The following is a 22,259-nucleotide window of genomic DNA, read 5'->3' as shown; positions in this document are numbered from 1 at the left end:
AGTTTTTCATCTCTTCTATCTCCAGAGCAACATAAAGGAATTACAGCAAACCAGTGGCTTCAGACCAATAAATACAGATAGATTGCATCTGATAAACTGAACCACACCGAATCCTGGAGAGACACATCCTCCAGCAGACCTTGCATTTAAACTTCTTTCTGTTCCCTAAACTTTTTCTGCACAGACTAAACAATCTCATTTTACACTCAATTATAGAAAGCTCACAGTACGGCCGGGAGGCTGTGGAAAGTTGTAAGTTGAAATATTTTTAAACAAGCTGACGACACTGCACAGCTATGAAAAGTTGGGGTGAAGCAATCAAACAGAGCAGAGCCAGAGCTGCAAAGTGACTCCAGATTTGAACTTCCCAGTGCGAGTCCAGGAGTCAGTTCAGTTCATTATAAAGAAGAGGTTGGCTCCAAAATTAATGTTTAGATCCAATCCTCCAGAGAGATGAGTGATGTTTGGCTCAGGGTTCTGGTGGCAGGCCCATCGCTAATGAAAAGCATTTCTTAAAATCACAAGCCAGATCTTCAGTGTAATTGAGTGTAGATCCCATTACTGACCCTAAGTACCAAACTTCAGCGGAAAGCCTGGGCTGCCAGCCCTGACTCGTACAAGGCTTGGCTTACTCGGCACCAAAAGCCGCGCTGGGGTCTCGACGCAGACAAAAGGGGCCACCAACTTACGTTCGGGCTTGCTCTCGCAGTTGAACCCTCGGCTCCCACCGTAGCAGGTACAGACCAGAGTGTTCCCCAGGTAAGTGCGCTCCCACTGCTGGTTTATCTGATAGTACCGTCCATTGTCATAGCAGGTCTCTGGGGGGAGAGGAGGAACGGGGATGCAGAGGAGGGAAAGAAAGCAAAGTTCGGCGTTACCGAGGGCAGCAGCCGGGAGGGAAGGGGCGCGGGGCGCACACGTGTGCGGGTCCGCCGAGCCGAGGGGCGAGCGCGGGGGTCGGACAAAGCCCCCCGGGGCCAGCGGCGCTGCCGTGCCAAGCCCCGCGCCGTGCCCTGCCCGCGGGCGGTACTCACGCTTTCCCTGCGCGGCGGTGCCCTGCGGCAGCGAGGTGGTTTGGGTCTGCGCCTGCCGCCGGCTCTTGCCGCCGGCTCCGCGGCGATGTCCCCCCGCCGCCGCGGCCCCCAGGCAGAGGGCGAGCAGCGCCAGCCGCCACACGGTGCGGCCCGGCATCCTGGCACGGCTGGGCTCGGCACGGCTCGGCGCGGACAGCCCGACGGACGGCACGGCGCCGCTGCCGGGCGCTATATAGGGCGGGCTGGGCGGGAGGAGGCGGCCGCCGCCGCCCCAGCGCCCATTGGCCTCGGCGCCGCCGGGGGCCGGGCGGGGGCCGCCACCGCCCCACCGAGCCCCGCCGTGGTGGGAGGCCCGGCCCCCCTCGAGCGCAGCCGCCGTGCCATTTTGTAGAACATCTGGCTGAACAAAATGGCTTTTTTTGAGGGGAGAGGCAAACTTTTCTTTTTTTTTCCCGTGGAGCAGCGCTGCGTGTAAGCGGATACTGCTCCGTTCAGGAGGAGTAATGTTCTGCACAGGGGAGAAGGTGAGGTGTAACATACGGGTTGGAAATAGCAACCCTGAGTGATGTTTTATCTGCTGCTGGGAGCTCAAGGTTACAAGCTTTCACACCTCGCTTGGAAAAATCGGTGTCATTGCATTCCATTCAAAATAAATTTAACACCCTCTTTGTCTGACTTTATTTCTTGCTGTCCAAAATCAACTCTGAGAAAAAGAAAAAAAAAAAAAAAGGTGAAAGAACTACTAGGTGTTGAGCCTTTATTAAGTAGACGGGTTCTTCAATGTGATGCCCTAATGTAACCTTGCTGTACAAGAATTTTGTCAACCTCTTCTATCAGTCTTCTTCCCATGGGCATCTCTGCTGCTCTGGGGGTGCGGTTCTTTTCCCTAGTTTGAAGGAATACTGCAAAGCAGAGGGTGTGGACAGTAAGTGTGGCTCTCAGGCTGCCAGTGAACAAAGCACAGTGCGTGCCCCATTCTGGTACAGTGCCTGGACCAGCACCCAAGTTCAGACCATACAGGAAGGTTCTGTTCCATGCTTCTCACACATATTTTGTCTTGGCAAAGGAATTGTTAATCTAAAAAGTCTGCTGCAGTTCCCAATGTATAAAAGCAACTCTTCAGACAAACCTGAGTGTGAAGTAGCCTACAGTGTTTCCGGACATCTCTAAGGTGAACATCCACAGCTTTCCATAAGAGTTCTTCAGCATGCTAAGCCCCACGCCCTGGTTCCACTTCCTGCAAGCCCACTGCGTTCTCTGTGCTGATGTGCAAGCAGTAACATCACTGCTGGGATGAAGGCTATGGCAGCAGGCAGAGTGCTGATCCAGCGTGTGCTCCGTTCCAGGAAAACACGTACTTGTGATGTCAGGTATCTGTTTTCAAGGAAATTTCTTTTCCCCTGTATGAGGAGTGCCCACAGATACATTTACAGAAGCTACTCTGCTGAAAACTTACTGGAAATTGAAACCTGACCTGGCAATTGAGGTGAGCTGTGGTGAGCTAATTTCCACCTTTCCTAATTTTTATTTTTAGATCCGCTGCACTGCCTTTTTTTATTTATCTATTTTTTTGAGTCACTAGACACACATTATCCCACATAATATTCACAGAACTAAGGTGGCCACAGCAAGGGAGAGTATTAGCTTTTGAAGCGGGACACAGCATCATAAACCAGCAAATATCCAGTTTCTTGAAACGAGAACCTGCTTTCAGAAAGTGTTCCTGCTTTTCTGAGACCTAAGATATGATGTGTCATCCTCAAATTCCGTCTCACATTCCACCTTATGTCTGGAATTCTCTGATAAAAGCCAGGTGAAAAGCACATTGTCAGAAAATGCTGCTGTTTGAGCGTTGGATGTACTTTGCTTGCTCCAAAGGAAGAATTACTGAGTGGAAATCAGTGAAAAAGAGGAGTTTCCATCCCTACATGCAATGAGGAGGCAGTTTGAGGTCATTTTTCCAGTTACTGAGTATAGAGCCAATGAATGTGTGAACAGACCCTGCTGCTGATACAAGCTGCTCATTGAACTCAATTGGCCTGGAAAAGGAAAGGGTTATGAGAAGTCTTCAAGGACAGCAGGGTTATGATATATAAAATTTGCTCAGGGAAATCTGCTAAATGTAAGTACCTAAGGAACAGGATGAAGTGGAATAAGCAAACATGAGGAAGAAATATCTGCTTTTAGCAATTATTTGCAAGTGGCATATAAAAGGTTCATGTATCAGGTACAGTTCCCATGAAGGTTAAATTATTGACATTGACCTCATTTCTGTCTACTTTAAGTCCAGTTCATGTAATTTTGCACTGCACTTATGTCTTCAAGGGCAGTAGAAGTACTTACACAAACTGAAAATTGTATTGTCTGAAATTTGAATGAGAAAACACAGTGTCAGCAAGCGTGTGACTGTGCTAATGTTTTCCACAGAATTAGTTACACAAATACAGGCACAAATGTAAGATCCTTGTTTGAGAAAACATTACTGGAAGCACATAAAACAAAATTATAATTTCCAGTGATGCTCAAATTAGTTTCTTGCATAGCCATCATTTACAAGCTGGCAGAAATAGTCTTACAAGTAGTATTTCAAGATGATGTGGAACAGCCTGGTTTCTTTTTTAAAGGAATCTCTGACAGTAATTACAATAAAGGCATGTAGTAATTATTACACTGCATGCTGTTAGACTTTGTGAGATGTCTCTCATTTATTTCAGGAAAGGGATGTAGCTCCTTTGTCCGTCCCTCTGTCAGTTTGTCCCTCAAGCCAACACGAAATGAAAGGAAGATTCACCTGAAGTCTTCCTTCAGATGACATCAGTTTGAATTTATAAACCACCCATTCATGGGTTCTGCATCCAAATAAGGATTAGGAATGTCCCAAACCTCTGCTTTAGCCATTGGTATTCTGATTCATGTTCTTGGTCTATTCAAATTTTTTTCCCTACTGAAATCCTACCTTTTTGACTCTTGGCTAGGAAAGGCACATACCCTTATAAGGTTCTCCTGACTTTTGTTGCTCCATTGTATTGCTCTGCAGATAAACCTCTCCACTTGATTTCCTTTACTGCACACACTTGTGGGGAGCCACACGTGTGACTGGGAGCATGGTCTGTCCCTGTAGCCATTCTTCAGCACATTCCAACAGCAGAGAGAGGATGAATCAGTACATAAAGGACCAATCCAAGTCACTTGTTATTCTATAAGCAACCTTAGAAAAAAAGGCCACTTAGGCTTAGTTATATCCTTCTAAAATTATTGCTTATAAGGAACAAGAACCATGAAGAGAAAAGGTCAGGATTCCTCTCCTTGACATAGGGAGACCATTAAACGCTTCCTGCAGTTCCCAAATATTTTGCAAGAACCCCTGTTGCGAGCTGAAAATTTCTGAATCATCACAATTTCAAGTCTGTGGTTTTTGTTAGGTCACAGCAAAATTCACTTCAAGGCTGCTGAGGCTGTGCTGCACAGTGCTTCATTCACTGCTGAGCGTCTCGTCCAGGAATCCGGAACACGGCTCTTGAAATGAAATCCATTCCTTCTGCCCGTTAGCTGCAGCTTCAGGGAGATGTAACTCCATGCCAGCTCTCAGCACAGGAATGAATTTCATCGGGTATAAATGCTCTGTGACAGGACATTAACTGCATCTCTGGCACTATCAATGGAAATTCCTTCTCTTCTCCCTCCTCCCTAGTCCTTCCCAACGAATTGTTCGGTGTCATCAACACAGAAAAATGCATTTCCTTTCTCTAGCTGTCCGTGGATTAGGAGATTTAGTTTGGTCTACCCAAATTGTTGTAGTTTGCTAGTGATGAGAAGTTTGCAGCCACAGCTCTTGTTTTGCATTAGAGTCTGCAGTACTGTCAGCCCCAGGCGTTTAACCTCGTGAGCCACTCCCTGCAAAATCAGGGGAGCAGCTTTGGAGGACAAGGGGGAAGAGATTTCCATTCTTTCCCGGGTAGAGGGGTTCTCCTGGGGCTTTCAGGTTGTTTATTTTCCTGACTTTCAATGAGGTGTTTACACCACATACTAGTGATTTAAGAACAGAAACTGAGATCCTGACATGCTTCCTGTTGCCAAAACATGAACAAAAATGGGAACTCTCATTAGACCCACGACAACTGGCAGGCAAGTGGCATGGGACAGACAGTCCCTCATTCCCTGGTGAATCTTCCAGATGGGCAGCAGAGCTGGAAACCTGTTCTTCATCACACTTGAGATGTTTGGCAGAGACTTTCACAGATGCCTGAATCCTACCTATGTTGCCCTAAATACTTTGGATGCCTCATCCTGGTGCCCCTACAGGGAGTTCTGCTGCACCTCTGGGAACTCTCAGGACAGCTCTGGAACTCTGAGTCGGCGTTTCAGGATGTGTCACGAGCATTGCTGATTGGGGCTGTGGGACCTGGCTTGGTCCCACACCAAGCACAGTGGGACCAGCTCTTGAAAAATGTTATTTTAGGCAGAGTTGGAACTATTTTGTCTCAAGGGTTGTTCCATCTCCCAGTTGATGTCTGCCCTCCTCACATTTTGTTGGCTCTTTTTATTTAGTCATTACGGGTTTCTAACAATAATTTGACTTTTGACTAATAAAGGGTTTTTTCTTTTAATGAAAGGACAACAGTCAGTGATGTCCATTTTGTTAGAATCACTTGCATCTCCCTCAAAGCCCAGACACAGAGCTGAAACCCTCCCTTTTTCCACAGCACTTTTAAAAGTACTAAAGCGAAGTGTAATGGTGATATCACCACCAGCAGCATGAGGTGAACTTGGCCACAAACCCTTGTGTTTGAGCGCAATTCTCCCAGTGAATATGGCAAACCACACTGAGTCTTGTTTGGTTTTAGGCAGGCCTGGTTAAAATCCAGAAATAAATGCTAGTGCTGGGTTGAGCTTGGCTTGCTGTGAGGAAGTTGAATACACTGAGCAAGCAAACAGCCACATATTATGATGATTATAGGGGAGTGCATAAGGGGTTGAAATTGAGAGTCACAAAGGGCTGAACTGAGCCAGGAGCATGCAGAAGGGAAATGTTTTGGCTCCAAGCTGCAGTTTGTCCCCTGTTTCTTTCTTACCCCTTCCACCCAGCATTATATGGAGCCAAGAGTGTGGATAGTTCTTTGCTGCCAGTTTTGAGGGGGTTTTCTTTTTTTTTTTTTTTTCCCCTTTTTTTGGGGGGTTTTTTTTTTTTTTTTTTTTTTTTTTTTTTTTTTTTTTTTTTTTTGTTTTTTTTTTTTTGTTTCCTTCTTCTTCTTTTACTGTAAATAATCTGATTTTTGGGCTGCATTCTCAGAGATGAGAGAAGCTCTCACTTTCACTTGTTTTTCAGCCCTGCCCAGAAGTTCTCATTGACCTCCTGCTCTGTACTTTCCAGCTTCTGGGGTAGAACTTGAGTCTTCTCCCTGTCTTCATTCTCACTTTCTTCTTCTTGCTTTTCCACCCTCCGCCTCCCGGTAGTCCAGGCCAGCAAGATGTTCCTTGGTTTCTGATGTATTTATTTTAACTTGGCCGTTTCTATGGCCCAGCAATAGTGTCACTTCTCCTGTGGGACTTTCACAACTCTTTCTCTTCTGTGGATGGGAATCCAGCCCAGAGAGAGGCCCAGAATAAGGCAGAAGGGCTGTTTCTGACTTATTCCAGCCCTCTGTGGAGGCTGAGCTTTTAGCGAGAGATTGTAATAAAGCAGGCTGGAGTTTCATTCTGTGTCTATCTGTCAGCTCGTAATTAGTCTGAAGCTAGGGCTTCTTACAGGTATGATTCTTCTCTGGGGAGCTTTGCCAAGGGACAGTTTTGGTAGGCATCAGTATTGAAATTATTTTTTTCCTCCCATCACTTCCATTGGAAGCCCCTAATGGGAGTCAAGCTGGCAAATGGAGCTACCTTAGTCCTAATGTCTCATTGCCTAACCGTTTCTGGAGTGGCTTCCTGTTACCTTCTAGTTGTGCTTGGATTCATTTTGGTTGAAAGCTGGGCCTCATGGCAAAGGACTTCTTATACTGACTCAGAAAATTTCTGCTCCATCATTAATCCTTTGAATTCCTTCTTTACTTTCAATTGTTGATTATAGTGGATTAGACTTCTTTTTTTCCTTGCTCTCAAAACTGATAATAGTCTACATATGTTTTTTTATTCTGGCCTGGTTTTTTGATTCTGGCTTTGGGGCTTCTTTGCATCTTGGACTGGCTTGGAGCTCGTATTTTCAGTCTGTAGTGAGCTACCTATCCATGAAATCATACAGATTTGGAGCTTTCCAACAGCTGTCACTCACTTCATTTGCGTGACAGTGTCTATAAAGTTTGCAGTGTGCTCACTCTTGAGATGATGAATGACTGTAGTAACAGTAAATATACTTGGTTTTCATGGGCCATTTTACATAATTCTTTTTGCCATCGACCCTGACAAAGCCCTACCAAAGGAGTTTGTGTGGAAATGGAAGCTTTATCACTGATAGGATTCAGCCTTGACGTGTGTGGGATTGGCTCAGCTAGAGATGCTGCAAGAGGTTTTCCACTGGGACATCACAAGTGAAAACAAGTCAGTATGCCTGGAACAAGGAGCCATGCCCATATTCCAGGAATCTGTTTCTCTACTTCCAAACACTTACACACTGATTTAAAGCTTCAAAGTGTTTTGCAGGAAAGCTGGTGATTCAGACACATCTCTACTCTTGCAGAATTCTCCTCTCAAGAGCAGCCAGCACCCCTGAGTGCTGGGCAGAGGGATGGCTTCATAGTTTGGCCTACACTTTCTTGGCTACACTTTTCTTATAATGGCATGGCAGCAGTGGCCAGGCAGGTACTTAGGCACGTAATGGATGGAAAATTAAATCTCTTACCTTATAATAAGGTAGTTGCCAGTCCACCCCCTTGAACTGAGAAAAAAATATCACATTTTTCTTAAAAGGTGCAGAATTTCAGCCTGTTAGTAGGATGTTCTAGAGTAATGATTATCATTTCCATAGGTATGGAAACAGAGGGGGGAAAAGCTGTTTTAAAAGGGAAAAAAAAAGCCTGAATAGTTTGACACTGTCTGAAGAGGAAAGTTTCTCTTTATGTTGTCCAGGATAGCTTCTGGCAAGACCAAAAAAGCTGAACATTATTATTAAGTGAAGTAGGAAGTGTTTCAAAGATGCATCATATCTTGGTCATATGCTAAAAACAAATATCCCAAAGCTCTTGATGATGTATCTGGTGTTTGTACTGATTGAATATGTCCCAAGCCAGCTATATTTATTGGAGGCACATTTTTGCTTAGCCAGGTCATGCAGAAATGGAAGTAAACATTACCTAAATACGTATCATCAGATTGGGGTATTAATCTGCAGGATTAGTATAAACCCACTTGCTGTCCATTCCACGTCTGAAAGATTTATAGGGGAAGGTAGAAGCTTTAGAGTCTGGTGATATACGTTGCTTCTGCATCTGATTATAGTCTCCAGATTTATATACAATGTGGAAAGAGGTCGTAGCTCACTTTCCAGGAACAACATTCATATTTTCCACAGAGTGCTTTAGTATAAAGTGAAGATTACATGTTCACAAAATGAAGGGAAAGTTTTGACAGAAGGTCTCTTCAATTAATTTATAGTCAAAAATATCATGTGTAGTATTGAAAATTAGTGCTACACAAAGAATTTATCTCCTGATGGACTCTTCCTTCTCCCTTTTTTCAAATTTTGTTGCAGTGGTGCACAGGGACATAGAAATGGAAGGCTGCAAAGGGCCTGTATAAGTTTCACTTCTTTAGAGAAAATTTTCCTGAAATATAAATTTGAAAAAATTACTCTTTTTCCTCTATCAAATAAAACAGCCTGAGACATTTCTTATAGAGAAGACAAAGTGGGGAAGAGAGACACATACCTTTGACAGGAATTTTTATAGAAGGTGGAGCATCTGTGCATGGGAAAGAGATCTTTAAGACAACAGAATCCTAAGGACCACAGAAGAAGCAGTAGTGTTGTACCAGCGCTGTTGTAAGATGGCTCTGTGCTAGAGCTTTGGGCTCTGGATACCGGTGTTTAAGCCCCTCTGAAATGCAGGGGGCTCAGGCCACCTAAGGACACTACCTCCCATGTGTTTGTGGCCTAAGATTGTCTGACAGGCCAGGTCCCAGAGACCTGTGAGCCTGAATCTCATTGAAAGACAGTAAATTTTGGTATCCTAGTGCCTGAGTCCGTACAGCCATGTCCTTTATGCCCCTGGCTCCTGTAGAAACAGTGCTGGTAGAAACTTTGCCAGTGGGAAGCAGATCAGCTGGGGGAAGCACCGTTAGGCCAGAGGCAGCTCAAGGCACTGAATTCCTTGCTGTTGTTGGCTCTCAGCTTGGAGATCTGTGAGGGTTTGCAGCTGAAAGGCTCACATTCTGACCCTGCAAAGACCAGTTAAAGTGTGTTGCTTTACCTGCTGCAGTTATTCCACTATTTGATTTACCTCAGCTGTCACCTGAATAAAGGCAGGCATGTGCTTTGTCTATCAGAGCTTGCTCCCTGCACTCTGTGAGCAGCGTTTCGATACCTTGGTATCCTCAGCCTTGCCACTGGGAAAGTGTGTGTGAATAAACTGTATGACAGGGTCATAAATTACAGGGAGAGTAGAGCAAATCTTGGCAGCAGATCACAGCTACTGGAGAGATGAGAGTTGTGGCAGACACATGAGGAGAGAAGCAAAGGAAGACTAATATTTAAGAGGAAGGCAGAAATTTTGCTACTAGACTTTGTTCCACTGAAATGAGACCATTTCTGATCTTGGTTTCTTTGGGAGCAGGCTCAGTCTCCTAATTTCTGTTTAATGTTTTTCTTTTTGTCTCAACTCTCAGAGAAGGATTGATGATTTAAGACCATTAGAAATTCTTCCTTCTTTATAGAAAAGCCAAACTGGAAACCATAAAGTGGCACTGATTTTGAAGCAGGCCAGAGCAATCTCACAAAAGCATACATACTGTCCATGCCCATCTCCAAATCCATGGACTGAAGCTATATCCCTAAATTTGTGTGTCAGCCTTCAAAGGATGTGGGCCAAAATATTCCTTCCACATTCAGTGTCCATCACAAACTCTAAGCACCGCTACTGTGTAAAATTAATTTTTTTTCTTTGAAGTTTCATACACTTATAACATTCTCATAAATGTGTTTGAAAACTGTGGTGTGACTTTAAGATATGCTTGGAAAACCTTCAAACAATTACAAATATGCACACCAAAAAAATCTTTGCTTGGATGAGGTAATCCACAAGAGGGTTTCCAGTTGGCCTTTTGAAAACCAAGTATTTTATATATAAATGTCAACGTTAATTAAAAATCAACACAGAACAGGAAATAAAAACCCATAATGCTGTATTGGTTATGATCTGAATACACTGATGAGGTATTTCCAAGAGTTTATTCCTGCTCTTGGAAGCAGTCAAGCTTTTTAAAAGAAACAAACAGATATGCACCCACTGGAGGATGCAGCCCACCAGATGATTTAATACTGAAACAAACATGTGGAGAAGAATTTTCGAAGCCATTGTGGATCCTTGCACAGTGCCTGGTTATTAATTAAAATGGAGCATCCTAATCCTTTTGGCATCTAGAAAAATCCCTCCCATGATTTAAGCATATTGGCCAAAGCCCCCTCCCTGGAGAGCTGTGTAGGTTCATCCCATGAATCAGTGAGACCTCATGAGTTAATGTTTGTGTGCCTATGCTCTTAGTTAGCTTTTCTGAGTGGCGCTAAATGGCTTTTTAGATCCGCTTCTCAGATACACAAAATGTGCCTTCCAACACTACTGGTTACAGCCAAGCTGCAGGAGGAAAGAGGAAATAGCCTGAGCTTAATCCATCCTCAGGACAATCTTAAAGTGATTAATTTGTGGCTGTCCTCGAGTGCCACACAGCAGGTTTCAGTGCTACTGAGTTGTTCCAGAAATCTGTTTATTTATTGGTGCTGCATACATTACTGCCTTTTTTTAGGGATGGCAGAATATGCCACAGCTTCCCAGGCACACTTAACGCCTTGCTGGTGGGACGCACACTTGAAAAAATTTTGCAAGTCACAGCACTTTAAATCAGGGGTCATACAGAGATAAAATTCATTTTAAAACTATGCCCCATAGCGTGCTCAGTGCTCTGCACACCATTTGTTTCTATGAGTGCACAGGGACACTGCAGACATGCCTCAGCTAAGGGTGACTGCTTAAATCTTTAAGTCCTTTTAGGTAAAATTCTCTCCTAAATGGTAGAATAGAAATAAACTGAACCAGATTCGTCTCCATGGAAGGTAACACTTTCTGGTGTTCAAATGCCACACTAGATATCAGTCACCGATTTGTTTTGCCTTATGGAAAGAAGAAACTTCCATTACAAAATTAATTTTTGATACTGATTTTAAGTCCAAGCATAGCTTTGGGGTGTTGTGACCTGGGAATTTTAAATTTAGATTCATATTCAAATTTGTATTTATGTGTCTACTGAATATAAATTTGGTCTAAATGAACAAATTAAATAATGTTTATTGAGTGGGAAATAGAAAACATGGTCTTCTTAAACTGGTGCCAGAAGAGCCAAGACCAGGGAGAGCATCACAAACATCATCCGTGAGTGATGCCTTTCCAAAAATAAAGGGGTATTTTGTAGGGAAAAGGCTCAGCTAATGTCCATAACTGTCTGGAAAGGACCAGAAATCAGTCTTTCCTGCTGCAAAGGAATCTGAATGAGGCTGCAAGAAACTGCTGAATCCTGCAAAGAAGAAAGGAAACTTTTCACCTGTCACCATTTGCAAGTTGCCAGAGGCAATGGAAGTATAAATACAATAACTCACTGCAGTAGCAAGAGCTTTGCAGTGAACTGCACCATCACCCTAAAGCCCTGTGTTAGATTATAAGGGTATGCTGTGCATGACGAATGCTTCTGGTTTAAAATATTCCATGGAGAACATTTTTTATCTCTCCCCCTCCTCAATGTCTACCAACTGTGTTTGCATCTAATAAAGTCCAGATGCTTCTTGAAATAAAATTATTGCTACATTGGACCACAAAACTTCTTTTAAAATTAAGGTTGTGACATTTTTAGCAAATGTTCCCTTTTTCTGCAGTGGGCTCAGAGCAGGAGACAGTAACACAGGCAGAAGGTGTTAATTTTATCTGCTAACTGTGCTGTTATTGCTCTGTGGTGCTCTGGTGGACAGGTTCTAATATGGCCTGGATCTAATACCAAGATCTTGGAGAAACTTTCCTGAGAACAAGTGGGATTTCTCCTAATCTAGTGTATACTTACCTCTCTACACCTATCTGAAAAGTACTGTTTTTTGTCTCGATGGCTGGAGGAATTAAACCAGCAGTGTGCACATGGAAGCTTGGAGGCACACTTTTTAAGGAAGAAATTTAGGATGCTGTGTCAAGGCTATGAGGCATCATTGCAATGGTTTGTGGCAGAGGGCCAAGCTAGACAAAAAGTGAATTTATAGCGGGTCTATTATGTCTACAGTAATAACCATCTTTTATGCTGGTGTGACAGCCTGTTTTCATTTTGTTTAAAAGACCAAGGGCTTTTATGGGCAAACCTTGGCTTGCACATCTCTGTCTTAATCATCTCTCCTACCACTATGGTGAAATACCTTGACTCCTGTGTGTTCTGTATTTTCAGCCATCCCTGTCCCATTCTTGCAGGAATCCTCCCTTGAGCACACCTCCATTATTGTGCAGATTTTCCCTTACCCAACTTGCCGCATTAAGAAATATGATTCCTTTTTTAAAAGAACTGAAATACTTGGATTGCAAGAACTGTTCCCCCTGTGTTCCACAGGAATTCACATGTGGTCAGATACTTCTGGAAGCCTACTGCCCTTTCTGAAGTAAATGCATCTCTGAGAATCACAGGTCACTTTCCTCTAGGGTGAGGTGCTACATGGAATAACATGATGCTAACTATGCTCTTTTCAAATTCTGAAATTCTTTTCAAATTCAATTTTAAGGCCTTTTCAGGTCAGCAAAATTTGGCAGCTCTTCAGCCCTTGGAAAAACTGCAAGTTAATAGGGAGAAAATCAGTTTTCAGGTCCATCTTTGTAGTGAAAAAAGTCTTACTGTTGAACAAACTAAATGTATCATTTATGTAAAGAAAATAGATAAATTCTTCAAATTAAATGTCATAACAAATTTTAGCAATAAATGAAAAAAAACTAAACATTTTCTATTACAATTTCTAGGTGTCCTGATACTCACTTGGAAAACAATACTGAGGGGAGTCAGGGAGGAAAGATGTCAATGCAAGGATTGTTTCCTGCAAAGGGCTATAAACACAGCTGTTTTGGATGTTGTAAGTGGAAGTGACATATGACAAATGTACAACAAATCAAAGAAAAGATGGAGATATCTGCACTGCAGATTCTGATGCCAACCATTTAGTCTGCTAATGTGTCTGTGTGTATGAAAATTCACACTGGTTTGTTTTCAAGGTAGAAACAACATTCAGTGTCTCAGGTGTATTTAGATTTATAAAAAACTCACCCTTGGGAACAAATACAGAAGACAAATTGAATCGTCAAAATAACCCCTCTGCATTTAAAAAACCAACATACTATTTTTCAAGAACTATGATTTCTGTCTCCAGTTTTATATGTGTTCAGCTTTACTGGTGAAAGGATGGATGTCCTTTGCAACAGAGAAAACTTGAACCCATGAATTTCACTGGTTTTGACCTTCACTTTCACAGCAAACATGTTGGGATTCAAAGTTTGGGATCTGGACTACTTTCAAGCCTGGTGCAGGACTCCTTCACTTCTTAAAAGTTCAAGACTTCAGCTATTAATCTGGACTGCAGAGAGGAATTGCATGTAGACCTGGTTACTGCAGGTGCTTCTACTCCTTGGAAATAAGATTAGAGGATCCAAAAAATCACATGCTCCAGTCTGGAGTTTGAACACACTAGAGGTGTAAAGGTCCAGAAGATGTTGGTCTAACCTTGACTTGAGCACCTCCTGTGGAGGAGATTGCTTCTGTAATCAGGGCTGCACTTTGGAACCGCAGAAAGTTCTTCCTAAACCACTAAAGATAAAAATTCTGCTCAGTTATCCTCCTTGTGGATGTTCTCCCACAGCCTCAGTGACAGATCTTGATTTCCTTCCTTCCTTCCTTCCTTCCTTCCTTCCTTCCTTCCTTCCTTCCTTCCTTCCTTCCTTCCTTCCTTCCTCCCTCCCTCCTTCCTTCCTCCCTCCTTCCCTCCTCCCTCCCCCCTCTCTCCCTCCCTCTCACCTTTTTCTTTTTCTTTTCTTTCTTTCTTTCTTTCTTTCTTTCTTTTTCTTTCTTTCTTTCTTTCTTTCTTTCTTTCTTTCTTTCTTTCTTTCTTTCTTTCTTTCTTTCTTTCTTTCTTTCTTTCTTTTTCTTTCTTTCTTTTCTTTCTTTTCTTTCCTTTTTCTCTCTTTCTCTTTCTCCCTATTTCTTTCTTTCTCTTTCTCTTTCTCTTTCTCTTTCTCTTTCTCTTTCTCTTTCTCTTTCTCTTTCTCTTCCTTTCACTTTCTTTCCTTCTTTCCCCAGATAAAATTCACTTTCAGATCTGATCATCTTTTATTCCTTTCCTACTGCTCCCTTCTAGATTCTTTACAATTTGTCCCTAGACAACTTGTTGAAAGGCTTCAGAATAACAGGATGGGAATCAGCCTCTGAGTCTTGCCTACACTATTCTACTGCTTTTCTCCTTTCCTACAGCCCAAAGTGAGAATTCTCATTTTTGGCAACAGCATCTCATTGATTTTTATAGTCTGAAGTTTTCCTTATCCCTTAATTCCTTGCTCGAGTTCTGCTGCTGAAGGACATAAGCTCCCTTTATTGCTGAGCATTCTGCGCTTGTCTCTATCAGATGTCAAGTTATTGATTCAGAGGTGATGTCAAGGTCATTTGGGATTCTGACACTCTCCTTGAGAGTTCTCCTTGAGAATTCTTGGAAATTGTGGTGAATTTTGGCCTGACACAAATGTCCTAGTTACGTTCTATTTATACAGACAGCTGTACTAGGGAACAATGTTTTAATGGGAATAATTTAAATTTTTTATATGTTGGTCCCTGAAGAAAGACCATTCAAGACTGCAGAAATTCTAAACACTATCATGCTTAATGCAATCCTTATCCTACCCTATCTCTTCTTTCTCTTGATTTTTGAAAGAGATCAAAGGAGTGATTTATTCATAGTCTTTGTAAGTGAGCACTAGCAGTTATGTTCAGTGTGCTAATAATGTGCAGCAGCACAGCAGAGATGGAAAGTGGACTATGTGCAAATGTTTCCTTTCTTCCCCCCATGCATTCTGATTACTCTCTGTGGACGTAGCATCCCACAAAATATGTGAAGTTTACATACAGAGCAACAGACAGAACAAGTTTCAACAAGAATTCCTTTCTTCCTGGCTGAAGTGTATAAACCCAGAAACTGCTCCCAACACAAGCTGCAGTTTACGTGCCTCCTGTACATGTGTTTGTGTATTTGTGGGGCTTTTCAAAACAAACTGGTCTGAATCACATTGGAAGAGCTTCACAGGCTGTGTCGTTGGCCAAGCCTGGAACAGCAGACTCGCACCAAAACCACTTGCCTGCAGGCAGGTAGGGATAACAATTGTTTACTCACTTGCACGAATCGGGAGGGGGTTTTCCCTTCACTTTAGGGTCCCATATGGTGATGCTTCTCTGCTGGGCACTCTCAGCCTTTTCTCATGCACCCAAAGTGCCTCCAGGGGCAGCCACGTTCGGGCATGAGATCCTGCTCACTCCTGTTCCCTTCTCTGGAGCCACACTCATCCTGCCTATCACACCATCCTGCACTTCCACCTAATTTTGTATCCCGACTTTTAATTATGGCAGGTGGGCCAGAATTTCTACAGACCTCGAAGAGACAGAAAAAGTCTCACTCCTGCAGTCAGCTGAAGGATTTGCAAAAGCTTAAGATAACTGACAGCATTTTGAGCTGCACTGAGGTGTTGGTGGAGGGATTACAGCATGTAAAACGATGCACAATTAAACACCCAGGGTATTTCTTGGATCTAAGCTCATAGCAAATGATTGTCCTCTACATTTTTGGGTTTTTTTTTTTTGAGTAAACCATTATGTACTGGCCTAAACCCAATCTCTGGAGGAGAAGATTAGCAGGACTATTATGCCATCTTGCCTAATACCTCTCAAGATTTATTCTCACTGGAAGCTATAAAAAAATATTTTGTAATCTCCTCCAGGTTGCAGACACATTGGCAGACACACCTCCCTCAGATCAGGATCACCATTTCCTTAAAGGCTGATGGATGATACTGTAGGAACAGAGATAAACTTGGCCCTTAGTGTATCATGAGTCTGATTTCAAAAGCAGTGATTTTTTGCATCAAGATTAAATGCATAAGCTTGCAATTTTAGGAGATATTTATTCAGGGAATCCATGCTCTGGCTGTCCTGAGCATGTGAACCCCTCAAGAGAGGCTCCACAGCCAGACTGCTGCTGCCCTAATTAATTCTCCTGCGCATTGGCATTTACAAGCAATAATTTGACTCTCTCTGTTTTATTAAAACACATATTGTAAAGTGCTCAGCTAAGGAGGAAATTAAAATTTCCTTTCACACCCAAGACTTTCCTGGTAATGCAAATACCTTGATGTTTCAGCAGCCAGCATGTTGTGTAGACAAAGCAGGGCAAACCAGCCAGACAGATATCACAGAGAGAATGATCAAGGGCGTTTGTGGAGGCATGAGCTCCTCTGCTGCAGAGCTGGGGCAAAGAGGCAGGAATGAGAATAACCTGACCAAGTCTTTAGCTGGTGCAGTTGGGAGTCATTTAATTGATTCCAGAGGAGCCACTCTGCCTGGAACAGAGTGGGTGGAAATCCTCAGAAATGCTTGCACCAAGGACCTCGCTATTCATGAGATGTCTCTTACAGAGCTTTGTTCTTATCATAGGCAACTCTGAAAGAGGCTTGAAATGAAGGGGTCAGCAGAGAGGCCAAGGGTACAGCTCTTCCAGCTGTTCCACAGTTGGGATGGGAGAAGTGCTCCACAGCTCCACCCTGTAAGGTCCTCAAGTGCTTTATTTATTCACGAGGGTGATTATTCACTAGAATAACTACTTGGTGGAAACACTTATTCAAGGGAAATATTCACTCAGGAGAAAGTAGGATCAGGAGGAATGAAGCAGCATATCCAGTAGATCCATCCCTGTAGAGCAGCATTTACAGGAACAAAAGGGGAACAGCAACTTTTTCTGGTTGAAACCACAAGTGAAATTATAAGCAGGCGAAATCCCATTTGAAACTAAGCCAGGGCTGTGGGCTTTCACTCCTACGATTGTGGCAAATGGGATGGGGTTTTTAATGATGAGATACTGTTGATGTAGAGTGGTTCCTCCTGGGAGAAGCAGGAAGATCCCCTTAAATTGACTTTACCTGCCTCCTTAGTGGATTTTATCCTATGCCTTTGTCATTAGGTGACATCAAAAGTGCTGGGCAATGCTCTGTGTGTCTCTTAGGAATCTGTATTATTTCTTTTTGCTCAACATAATAGCTATTACTTCTAAATATTTCATGACCCAAGGTGTTGAGTGCAATGCTGGGTGAGAATCTGTGGGACTCAAATGCCACTATGAAGTATTTTGCTGTTGGAAGGTACTGTATCCTCAAAGTCAGAACTTTGGAAATGTAAGCAAAATGTCTACAAAATTCCCAGACAATCAGATCCAGCATTTTAATAATATCAAATACACCGAAAAAAGCAGAAAAGCTGATTTTTAAATTTATGCTAATTTAAAAATTTTAAATAAAATTTTCTTTTAAAACCTGCTATGAAAGTCAGATTGCTTCTGTTTTGATCAGAATCCTGAAAAGCAATATTCGATTTGGAATGAAAATAAATGCTGAAATTGCAGGGCTTTTGAAATGCCTTGGATGTGAGTCTGCTCTGATTGGAAAGTCAGATTGCTGGTTTATTACCCCAAACACAGGTCTGTACTGAGCCTCGGTGACACGTAAGAAATTCCAATGACTTGGGGCTAACTTTCTGCGCAGGTATGTCCCTGAATCTGTTAAATGCTGCTTCTGTGTTACAGTCTCAGGGAGGCCACCATAAAAAAGCAACTGCCTCTATTTTTTCAGGATCTTTCAAATGGTGGAAACGTGAGATCTCTGGCATTTGTTGCCCTGCTCTATTAAACAGGAGTTGTAACATGTAGGAATGGGCTTGCTTCCCTTGAAATCCCATACCTGTTATCAGTTCCTGATGGATTTCCTGCATGGTTGGACTTCTGTCCCTCTTGCTTGCACAACCTGCTGTATTCCCTGCTTAGGGAAGCAGCTGGCAGTTCAGGAGTGGGCTGATTTGAAAAATAAGGATGGAATGTGCTCTGAGCTGAGGTGCTGGGAATGGTGGTTTGGATCGAAGGGAGAGCAGCTTTACCTTCTTAATCATCCCATGTTTGCTTAATTATCCCCAAGTATGTTTTTCATTCCCCTGCCCCCTCTGAGAATGTGAGGCAGGCTTGTTGGGAGCATTAGGAAGTATGAAAGGTGAATTTCCCCGTAATTTAACCGATTTCCAAGTTGCACATGCTCCCTTCAGAACACAGCTGCTTTCTCTGCTGGTTTTGTTTGCTTTTCTTCCAGCAGTCTTGCCTTCCTTTGGTCTGTTTTTCCATCTTCTTCTCCTCCTCCTCCTCTTCTGAGTCATATGTTGACACAACTCAGTGTTGGTCTCAGTTGTTAGAGCGGGGCATTGTTGCTGCATATAGGTACAAAGAGGGGTTATTTTCATGCTTGCCATGTGGATACCAAAATTCTCTTCACTTCTATTTCTTCAAAGTCTGCTATTCAGTGTCAAGAGGTTCAGCTGGTGCCAGTTCACTTTCAGCTCTGTCCTGGTGGGCACCAGTTGGAGTTGATGAAGACTAGAAGTTTTTTTTCCAAAATGTCCTGCGTCTCCTCCGTAGCCCTGTTTTCAGTGCTGTGGGAATGCCAAGTGTTTCCAGGAACATGCCAGTATGGAACACCCTGCCTTGATGGCTGCTTGTAAACGGTGGTGAAAGCTGAGAACTGTGACTGTGTTGTGGCATGAGCAAGGTCGTATCACCATGACACTGATTCCCACCTCAGGATAGCCCAGCTGGCAATCCTGTCTGTGCACCTACTGATTTTGGACAACCTTGGTCTCTGTGACCACAGGAGTGCAGCTTTCTTGGGTCACTCCAATGTCCTGTCCAGCCTCCTGTCAATTCCTTCCTGCTGCCTTTCTTATTTTCCTTATTGATATGAAAATGTCACTGGTGAGAGACCAGCCTGATGGGTTTACAAAACAGCACTTCAGGCTTTGGAGTAAAAATAGTTTTAAATGAAAAACACTTCTTAAGTGGCTGAGATCTACTCTTCCTGAAGGAAGATAACAGAGTAGGGAGTTGTTGCACTGAACATTTAACTGGTGTCAGGGGAATAAGTGTGCTGTTCCCATTCCCTCTCCTACAACTCTTCGGGGCCTGGATTTTCTTTTCCTCTGCCTCTTGCCTTCCATGCTGAAGCAGTAAATACTTCAAGGCAAGGACTGTCTTGTAGTTTGTTTTACAAAACATCATGTTTTAGAATTCTTGATCGTCATTTTAGGCCTCATGGCGCTAGCGTAAAATATAAAAAACCACTGCTGTCTCAGATATTATGTTTAATGGAGCTTTTTTCTCCTTTAATGATGTGCTTTGTTTTTAGAAGGATTTCTGGCCTTTCTACTCCATTATTATTCTTTCCTTTGTGCTCTTCCTTCTCTGGGTGATGCCTCGTTGCTCTTCATTCTGTTCAGAAGACATTGTAAAATGAGTTTGGGTTGTGCTCACTGAAATAAAGACACATGAATCTATTTTTGAAGAGAAACTGGGAGCCATATCTTCAGCTCTGAGCAGGCTGATTTTGCTTTAATTGGCTGTGTGACCCCTTTTCTTTGCTTTCTCCAAACATCTGTCCGACCACTTTTATTTACAACAGTTACAAAACTGGAAAAGAGCATGTCTGAAAAATGGAAAGGAAAAAGCATGACACCCTCTGAAAGCATTTGCTCAGCTGTTTTGGAAGTTCTTTGTGGGTGTTGGAGTGTTTTAATCATTCAGTAAAAACAATGCCATGTAATTTAGCAGTTCAGAGGCCATTTACACAGCCTACTCAGTGTTCTGGGGCTGGAATACATTCAGCTGGTCTTGACCACCAAAGGTCTCCTTAATGCCTCCAAAGCTGGCTTTATGAAGTTGGGTGGGCCCATTAACATGAATTTTAAGTGGAGTCCTTGTTGACAAGCAACTTGCACTCAGAAATACTGTCATACAACCGGTTTCCCCCTGTGGCTCTTTCTAAGAGCATGTTGTAAAATGCTTTACCATCAGTTCTTACATAGCCTGATTTTCAAAAATGAGTTTGTTGTAGAGGAAGTGATTCAGGAGGAAGGATCCTGAAGAGATGGACCCACACAAATGAAATAACAATCCTCCACTGGGGTGAATTAAGCAGAGCAGAATTACAAGTGCAAGCAATACCCTGAGTCTCTGGTGGACCAAGATAATGTAAGATCAGAGAGGTAGGATGAGATGAGTACACTGGAGATCTTGAAACTCAGGGAGTGACTCTTAATTGGATTAAATGATGGATGAATTGATAGAAGTATGAAAGCAGTCAATATGTCTGGAAATGGGGGAGATTTACCCCATTTCCTGCAGCAAGACGTTCTATTCATGGCATTGGGAACCTTAGAAGCTTCTGAGAACAAGGACTTTGGAATTTGCCTTTTATATGGCAAAAATAATTGCAAAAAGCAATTATTTCAGGGTCAGGTTAGGACAAAAGCTAAACACTTTCCACAGTGGAAAGGAAAAAAATCCAGGCAATAACATTTTGCTTTCCAACCACAAGACATTAAGCAGAGTGCTTAATTAGGTAGCTAGTGATTAATAGCAGTAGGTGTTTATTAGAAAAAGAGCGAGGGGATCATAGAAAAGACAGGGTTTCTCATTCTTGGTAGAGAAACATCACTCAGACATGAAGGGCAGAATTGCTAGCAGAGAGAAAAAAAAAAAAAGGAGAAGGATTTGTAGGAAATTTCGTTGAGAGAAATGGGTGGTGAGTCCAACACTCTGAAGAAAGTCTTGTTCTATAACATGACACAGCAGCTAGAATTAGATAGCTGCTTGTGAAACACTGCTTGCTTGGAAACCTCATCACAAATGTCTCTTGAGCAACAGGAAACCAGGATATAAAGCTTTGCAATATTTATTTTTTTAATTCAATAATACATGGGGTGATCTGCCTTTATAGCATGCCTGTATTTAATATATTAAAGAAGTGGTCATGCTCTCAGCAGATGTTTCCCATGCCCCCCACTTCCTAAGATAAAGCATTATCTGTCTATGCACCCATACAATAATGCTAAAAAATAACACTCAAATTTCCCATTTGAGCTTCCTTGTGATAAATTCTGCCCTCAGTCTCAGCCTTGCTTTGAGTCTTGCTACTTGCAAGCAGTCATTTCAAGAGGGAGTCACATCCCTAGAAAAGATGAGGTTGGATTACAGATTGTGAGATCTTTTTAGCTGTGTCGCCCACACTTTGTTTCCTTAGGTGATCATCCTCCTCTCCCCTCAACTTCTGAACCCGCTGACTAAAGCCAAGCAATTGCACCAGAGGGGCAGAAATGTCAAGGATAATTTTGTCACTGTAAGAGTCAGCAATAAATTGTTGAGTAGGAGAGAGATCTTGTGACTGAAAGGAAAGACTGAAGTGTGAGCTCAGGTGTGAGTAAGTCTGAGTGTGCCCAGGAGAGATGTTATGAAAGCTCCACTAATGGGGAAATGATTGAGAATCCCCATATCCGACGTGGCTCGGTAGCAAACCAGCTTTCACTGCGTGTTGAACTAATAAAATTAATTGGGGGTGCTTTTGACTTGTGGCCTTGGAATCTGTAAGGTTCTCTGTTCTGTTTTCCTCCACAATCTAGCAGGGGTTTTTCACCATGAAAGTCGACATTGTTCTAGTGCTCTGTGTCTTTAGAAGCCGAGCTGTTAAGAAAAATACCAAATAAATTGAGATGAATGGTAAAATTAAAGGTGTTGACAGCACAGAAGAGGTCTTTGGAGAATCCTGGATTATGATGGTATGGAGATCCAGAGGTGACATTCCACAGGAGCTCCATGAATCTATGAACTCTCAGAAAACAATTTCATCGTCATTATTCTGAGTAGGATTGATAGAAAAAAAAAATAATGCTTTTTAGATA

The 22,259-nt window shown here is 42.7% G+C and overlaps 1 protein-coding gene across 4 annotated transcripts in view; it reads right to left on the bottom strand.

Annotated features, from left to right (window-relative positions):
- The window catches only part of FN1 (fibronectin 1), a 51,890-nt gene extending 50,648 nt beyond the window's left edge, over window positions 1-1,242 (bottom strand). For all 4 annotated transcript variants that reach the window (XM_041460197.1, XM_041460196.1, XM_041460198.1 and 1 more), the window contains exons 1-2: window positions 1,035-1,242; window positions 690-818 (exon numbers count right to left, since the gene is read on the bottom strand). In XM_041460197.1, the coding sequence (XP_041316131.1) occupies window positions 690-818; window positions 1,035-1,191 (286 nt within the window). In that variant the 5' untranslated portion in view covers window positions 1,192-1,242. The remainder of the gene's footprint in view (window positions 1-689; window positions 819-1,034) is intronic.
- Window positions 1,243-22,259: the final 21,017 nt, after the last annotated feature.

Source organism: Pyrgilauda ruficollis, unplaced genomic scaffold (genome assembly GCF_017590135.1).
Source record: "Pyrgilauda ruficollis isolate IOZ18807 unplaced genomic scaffold, ASM1759013v1 scaffold140, whole genome shotgun sequence".
NCBI lineage: Eukaryota > Metazoa > Chordata > Aves > Passeriformes > Passeridae > Pyrgilauda > Pyrgilauda ruficollis.
This window is presented reverse-complemented; position numbering and strand designations above follow the sequence as displayed.